Source organism: Stegodyphus dumicola, chromosome 12, assembly GCF_044657685.1.
Source record: "Stegodyphus dumicola isolate Sdum_Otavi_A_Nest chromosome 12, ASM4465768v1".
In the NCBI taxonomy this organism is placed as follows: domain Eukaryota; kingdom Metazoa; phylum Arthropoda; class Arachnida; order Araneae; family Eresidae; genus Stegodyphus; species Stegodyphus dumicola.
In genome coordinates this window covers 70,560,546-70,568,649 of record NC_140779.1, presented here as the reverse complement: position 1 = coordinate 70,568,649, position 8,104 = coordinate 70,560,546, and the positions used below count along the sequence as shown (strand labels likewise).

The window sequence follows — 8,104 nt, the reverse complement described above, 5'->3', positions numbered from 1 at the left end:
CGAATAGATTATAGATCTTATTATTAAAATCTCATTCAGAAAGTTTGCTTTTAATTAATGGATAGAGCACTATTTCAATGAAAATCACAAGTGTACGAACACTTTGGGGAGCCACTGTATGTTTTTATTTTCTTTTCTGGGTGTAACAAAGGTAACAAATAAAAATGATTTTAAAGATTTTTTGTGTCCAAAAATACTTCGTGGCCTTTACTGCATAGTAAATTTCTTTAAAAAAACTGCTGTTTTTGTTTATAGGAACTCCTAATTATCATCAAAGACCCTTTTTTTTTTCAAAGAAAAATATATTTTTATGTAAACATAGGATTGAGATTAAAACATATATTTAAAAGTCAAATTGTGATTTTTCAATAACTGAATACTAATCATTAGTAATACGATAAATGATTATTGTTACATTTATTTTCACATCATTAGTATTTCTGTAGCATTTTCTGCTATATTAGAATTAAGGAAAATTCTTCTTGTAAAACAATTTCAAAAATTTAAAAGGTTCTCCTTCTCTGTGGACATATCGCTAGTTTTATAGAAATCAAAATTTTAAAACACCTGATGAATTTCTAATCTATCCGGTCAACTCTGCCAAAATATACAAATGTGTGATATTAGCAATTCAACCATTGGCATTGTGTCTATCATATTTCTCAAAATTGGATAAGTACGCTAGGCTTCGATGAGTTTTTGGTTTTCTGAATTTATAAATGTGCGTTATGAAATTGCGCATAAATTGGTTTGATTGGTGAACTAAATATAGCAAAATACATGGAGATTATCTTCCTAAGGTATCAGTGTCTTCGTGGAATACTTTTCTAAATAAAAGTTCACGTTTGACATGGGAAAAATCACGAAAACCATGCAGCCTTCTCGTTCGCTTGGGTTGGGTTCGCTTGTGTTCCGGGACAAATTATCAGCAGTCTTGAAACGCTTGGTCGCTAGACGGACTGCTTAAATTAAAAGCTAAGTTATTAAATTTGTAAAGTGTCTTAAATTAATTAGCCAGTTATAATTTAAGCCTTCACTATAATTTCTCCTTTCCGCATTCATCACCAGAATACAAATTAGCTTTGTGTGAATTTAAGCTGAGGATTTTGAATCTTTAGATAAGCGAGTTTCTGGCAATTGTAGCTTGCTGTTAATAATTTTAGACAGCTGTGTTTAAAAATTATATTCTGGCTTTAGTATTCTCGCTAGACAATGCTTTAAATACGCGCTGGTAAAATAGTATATGAGCCAGTTTATTCTTTTTAATATGCAATCTTAGTCAATGTTATCGATGCTTGAATTTAAAATATTTACAACGTTGTGAAAATTTCGTTTGTAGTACAAGTTATAACTTTATGTTCAAACTGTGAGTAAAATAAAAAGATTAAACTTTCTCTTGTATGAATTGTTCAAGACTTAGCGATAATTGGATATCTGTCTAGCAGGATTTGCAGGATTTTAGCTCTAGTTTCCAGTTATGATAATAACCTTACAGATTCTAATTTACTATTTGATTTGCAAATTTTCAAGTTATTATTATATTCTCAGGCACGAACAGCAGAGTTTTGTTAACGCTATAATGTTTAGTATGCTTGGCTATCATAATTTGAGCTCGGCGTAAGAAATTCTTTAATGAATAATCACTAGATGTTTAAAATACCTAAAAGGTGTAAAATAATCCTTTATTAACTCAAATAAGGTTCACAAACGGCACCAAGTTGTGCTTACAAAAGCCATCTCTTTTAGCTTGAATAAATAACTTAAAGGAAGTTAAGTTTAGCTTAATGGCTTCACAGGTTAACTATGGTACAAGCTTGCTCTGATTTAAAGATGTGTCCGCTCTAACTACGATGAGTTTCGAAGTGACCACGAAATCGTATGTGTCCGCTCTAACCACGTCCGCTGTAGCCACACCGCCGATTTAAAATAGCTGAGAATTAAGCAGACGATTTTTGATTTTAAGTTATTCATTCGCAAAACCGTTGTATTGCACGCTAATCCATCTTCCCCATAGGTCAATAACCACTTGGTAGAACCGCTCTGTCCGGAAAACAAGTATCTGTACTTGATCGTCCCGTGTGTTCTCTTGCGATTATTTTCACTTCAAGTGTCCTTTCTTAGGAATGTTTTTTCTGTCATCGAAGAGATAAAAAGAATGCGACGTTTAACGCTTAGAGCCATGCCAAAAACAAATCTCAGCAAGCCTTCTCTTTTGCAATAATTGAAAGGAAATTGCATCAATGTAAATTCAGCAACGTTTCTAATTTTTTATCCCGAAGAGACATTAGCCCAGAAGGGCTATTAGTCTCGAAACGACATTTTGTGTTGAATCACTAAAAGCATTGTATCACTTTTCAAGCTGTTGCCACGAAATATTATCGTCCTGTATTATATTTAAAGGAATTAAATAATGAAGAATCTGCATGAGTATATGCATCTTTCATGTACTGTGGAAAAAAAAAACGGTACCTAAAGGCATCTTTTTTTGAATATTCTAACCACTCAAATATGAGCAACTGGAAGCCGAATTCAGAATTTGTTCTATTATCTACTTCATATTTTACAAACCTGTAACGAATTTTTGATTAAGAACTCAACGATTCTAAAGTGATCAATGGCAACATTGTACGAAAAAAAAAAATTTATCTCCGGCGCGGAGACTGTCTATTCGAAATTCTAAAGCTATGCTGTTTTAAGATATTTTTAGTCTAAAGGGACATTAGCTCAAATGCTCTTTAAACTAGTCTATGTGTGTAAATGAAAAAAACACCCCTTTGAACGTAATATAAAATCTGAAAACTTTCAGATTTTTATTTATTTTACATTCTGCTTACTTAATTGCCATACTGTGAACATATACTAAAATTCCCATTTTGCAACTTCATACTAAATATCATATATAGAATTATAAATGGAGAATTCAAATATGTCTCAGCCGAATGTATTGAAGAATCATAAATTTATCCAAAAACGTATATGGATATCAGTTACAAATATTTTCAATGTTGATGAAACTAGACTGCTCTTTTATCGCAAGTCTTTAAAATGCTTAGCCTCTAAAGACATTCAGTATTATGGATAAAATCGCTTCAAAATTTTACTCTGAAGAACTGCTGATGAAACGGAAGGAGATACCTTTATTCATAAGAATGTCGCAGAAAGCGAGCTGTTTCAAAAGTGAGTATGATATATTAGCGAATAAAAAAGGGCGGATTGATTGCGAATATACCTGCAGAATACCTAGGGAAAAACATTAAGGCATAAAAGTTGTCTTGACGCAATAAGCCATTAAGAAGAAATATTTAAGGCATTATGAAAATAAAATATTTATTTATTTTTTCATTCATTATTTTTATTTATTTATTTATTTGCATAAAATTTAGTCTTTTTTATGTTATGCTTTTGATTTTTGCGATTTAAAAATAGAAAATTTGAACTTATTCTGATAATATTTTAACAAACTAAATATAGGATGATAAAATTGTGTAAAGAAATGTGAATAAAACCGTGGAATATTGTTTTTATGCATATCATTATGAATTAAAATGAAGATAAAACGACTTTGCAGAATGTAGTTTATAAAGGAATCGTGCCCAATACTAGGTGACAAAATATTCTTTCGAAAGAAATACTATTGAAACAAATAAAATTAAATTTTAAAAAAGCATTTATATGAATAAATATGCTTAAATTACATAATACGAATTAATAAAATAAATTTTTAAAATAACTATTTCAATAACTATAATTCAACCACGTAATTCAAATAATCAAAATAAAATTCTTAAAAAAAATTCTAATAGTAGCAACAGTGATTAAATACAGTATGAAGTAAAACTGTATGCAAGAAAGAAAAAACAACACTTTTTTTTTTTCCGTCGTACAGAATGAAAAGGAGAGCGAAATTTTTTGCCGTTAAACTGAGAAGTTTGGAAAGTGAATTCTACTCTTCGAAAAGAAAAAAAATCCTTAAGGTATATTTCTGAATTAGTGATTAAATTTCACACCAAATTTCATAAAATTTGGTTTTTAGGCATAATTTGGGTAGTAGAATCGAAATATGGAAAAACCTTATAATGTCATTTCAGAAAAAGTCCAATTTTATGTGAAAATACGTATGTTAGAGAGACATTAAATAAAAGTCGAATACATATCCTAAGTCGCACTTTCCAGATAGGAAAAACGTATATTGAATTTCGTTAATGGGCCGAGTAGAACGAGAAGTATAAAACTCCTCCCCACCCCCTATTTTTTTGGACTAAGTGTACCCTTTCATAGCTGCTGCCTCTTAAGACCATAATCCATGAAAATGATCAATATTTCTGTGAACATGATAAAATTAGCTGTATTGAAGATTCTCTAAGGCAAACATCTCCACACAAGGTAGCAATTTCTGCTAAGATTTCTCTGCATAGTTCTCCTATTTTTTCAGTTTGCAGCGTTTGGATTCAAAATTTAAAAGGTCTGTGCCTTCGTCTTTAACGTGCCATTCACGCTTTTAATTTTGAAATTCAAATGAAAATAAAATCATTTCCAGTGAAGACCAGTTTACTCTTTTGAAATTCAATGAAGACCAAATATTTCTGAAGTTTCCTGAGTTCTTTTTAAACTTATTGGACTAATGTTATTTAACCGGAAGTTTCATAACTAACAAGTTTTTAAAACTGTTAGTAGTTTATATAGACTTTAGGTAATTTGGAAGCAAGAGAGATTGAAAAACGAGCAATTGGCTTCGCCGGGAATCGAACCACGGACCTCTGAAATACCGAATCAGTGTGCTCACCACTACGCCACGAAGGCACGCTAGGAAGGCGGGAGAAATACCTTATAAGTTACAAAAAAATTCTTGGAACATCAGTAAGGAAGTTAAAACTAAAATCAATATTACAAAAATTTTAAATCATATTATAGCGATTATTGATATACATTACCAAGCACAAAATTATTTACAAAATTTACACAACACTGACGATTATCTTATTAATAAATACAATAAAAGTCATTATCAGGAATTAAAATTTGATATAAATCACATATAATAAAATTTCTACTTTTACGAGCAGGGAAAAGATGAATAGGCAATAAAACAATTTCTTTTGAGCTGATTGGAAGTACGTTGATGAAATATTTAAGGTCATTCAATCACCAATCTTTCTGCAAATCTAAATAATCTTTAAGATCTGGTGACACAGGAAGATGTTCTATTCCTTGTGGGAGCTGCCACACATCATAAAGACATTTTCGAATTCGATAGCGACATAAATGCTTCAGTTCTGGTAAACCGCAACATCTGGACATCAGCTTTTCCATTCGTTCTGATTTGGTCTCAAGCACACGAAAGCAGTCTTCCAGTTGTCTGCAAACAAACCTTAAACAACAAACATGTGGCTGAAGAAAATAGCTCTAAGATTAAAAAATATCATATGCACTAAACGTAAACAAAGAAGATTGCAAATACAGTAATATTCGGAAGTTACATAAAGAATTAGTTTTTAACAAAGTACAGAAGTCGAAAACAAGTGTTTTCGCAGACAAACTATTAAAATAAAAGCTATTTGTAGATAATTAATTTTTACCAATAAATAAATTAATTAATGAGTATTTAATATATGTAATAAATTTTTATTGTTAATAAAATTAGTATTAATGACAGTCACATGTGATACAAAGATTAATAATATTCACACATACATTTAATTTACATCATATTTATGAGAGGAAAAATTAGCTAATTCTCACCTGAAGTCTCTCAAGGCATCGAACTCTGGAGGCACACTTCGCAGCACAAGTCTAGCACATGAGAGTTTAGCAAGAAAGAAGGCAAATGAAGACTGGTTTGGACAAACGTCGCGTAAACGTACGTTTTCAGGCAATGAGAATATGGCAATATCTTGTACCATCCGGAAGAACAATTCTCCATATTCTACCAGTTTGGGTTTCCTGTTAGAATTAAAGGATAGTAATTGAGTTAACTATTAATTTTTCTATATTCTATAAATGTAGTTGGCAGTTATAAGTAGCTAGATTTTTTGCTGTTTATACAGTGTTTTTCCTTGCACACCTTCTAGCGGAAGATACAGAGAAGGAATAGGAAAAGGAAAAAATATGCTATAGGAAAGCTAGGAATATTCCGGCATTTTGGAATAAGTCAAAATATCTCTTCACCATAATACTCTCAAACAATCTACTGCATATGTGCCTAAAAGAATGGTAAGAGACATCGCAACATTTATAAGCAGTCTTTGATATCTAAAGGCATGCGAAAGAGACAATGTATAAACGTTCCTTCTAAGTCCTAAGAGACTATGTATCAATATACTTTCTAAGTCCTTTTGCTGAAAGAATCTGCTGAGCGGCTACAATTACTGGTCCATTGCACTCGAATCAGTTGTTGCACTAGCACTGCATTTGGAAAATGCAACACACCCGCATAGACACGCTCAAAAGAGCAATGCAGTTTTTTACTTTATACGTTTCCGTGTTGACTATCGTCCTTGAAGTCTGGTCTCATTCAGGATAGTGTACAGCTTTTGATCGCAGTAGACATACGCAAACTGTTTACGAGTTTGCAGAAACATTAGGGGAAACAAATCATATCTATAACATATTAAGTGCGTATTTATTCATCTTGGAAGGAACTTTTCAGTAACGTGATGAACTTCTCATATCAATCATCGTGAAGAAACATTTTCCTCTCTGAGGTTTTACTCCCGCCTCGATTGCATCGCCGCAGAGAATGAAGAATGATCTGTGTAAACGTGAAGCCCATGAGAATTCGGATGAAGAAGGACAAACTGCACAAATGTAAACAAGATATACGCATATGAAACTAGGATCTATCTGTGTAAAATCATGAGAGGATTTACGTGAGGTAATCCTAAATAGCGCGTTTCTGTGAGACATAACAGCTGGCTGACAAACTTAATGAAACATACCAGCGGCCTGGTACTTCCAGTTCTGATAAGATAGATTGCTCCGCATAAGTAACATTTCGTTTCGCCAAAACAGAGACCAAAAGCCGATCCACTGGGTCGTAAGCTTAGATGAAAGGATCCACTGTTGCAGCTATCTATGACACAGTGCTTAGAATGCACATGCCTGGAATAAGATCTTGGTCGAATACAAGTACATTACGAATGCAGCGACTAAATGAGGTTGTGACATATTACTAATAATGAATGGTTGAATAGGATAATTGTAAACAACAACAAAAAACAAAAGAAAAAAGGAAAAATTCACTTAATTACAACATTTTAAACCTCGCATATATTATACAGTAGAGACACTATATAAAAAATAAACATATATAAATAAATAGGAGCCTTATTGTTATTATGATAAACGTAAAATGGAGTGCTTTTAGGTATATACATAGCACAATTCGATTTCGAAAAATGACAATGCAAATTTACGGTAGTATGTAACTAACCGAAAATGCATAGTGAACCCACCGGCTCTGGCAGTGAATGAGATAATGTAAATAAGATGGCAAAGTACTGCACAAATAGACATACAGAACTTTGGAGAAATCTATGTTTTGAAAGAATTTCAACATGCCATCCCATCAGAAAAATCGAATGCGTCTTTAATATTCAGAGAAGCTATCACTGAATGCAGTTTCTCTTTATTCCGAGTCATGTTGCGCAAATGATTTCATGCAAGGAGAACGGATTTTTCTGCAATAAATTTGCATTGAAGGCTCTGTTCTTGTTACAGGGTACAGTAACTTCTGGGGTACAATTAATTCTTTCCAGCACTTTACCAAGGGCGAGTGGTAGACGGATCTGCCTGTACGATGATGCTTCGTTGAGATCCTGCTATTATTTTACAAATAATACTAAGTCTGTGAACTTTACGCTCGCAGAAAAATTACTTCCTTAAAGCATGCAGTGACATAAAGGAACGAAATAGCGGATGAGTACTGTATATTTGCTGGATAATATAATTACCCATACCATCTATAAATGGACATTCGTTGGTTCAGAACCTGTTACTACACTGCTAGCTTCGTGTGTGGCCGAAATGGTGACGAATCTAGTAATCTGAGCTGAAAATGGTGGGATAGCACTAAGCACTTATTTCTCTTTGTGCCAGGTTGTCATTT

General features: G+C 32.5%; 1 protein-coding gene across 1 annotated transcript in view; it reads right to left on the bottom strand.

The window, feature by feature from the left end:
• Window positions 1-3,615: 3,615 nt before the first annotated feature.
• LOC146993687 (uncharacterized) overlaps window positions 3,616-8,104 on the bottom strand; it is a 31,645-nt gene continuing 27,156 nt past the window's right edge. Inside the window, exons 3-4 of the mRNA XM_085827429.1 lie at window positions 5,740-5,940; window positions 3,616-5,368 (exon numbers count right to left, since the gene is read on the bottom strand). Coding sequence (XP_085683555.1) covers window positions 5,143-5,368; window positions 5,740-5,940 — 427 coding nt within the window. The 3' untranslated portion in view covers window positions 3,616-5,142. The remainder of the gene's footprint in view (window positions 5,369-5,739; window positions 5,941-8,104) is intronic.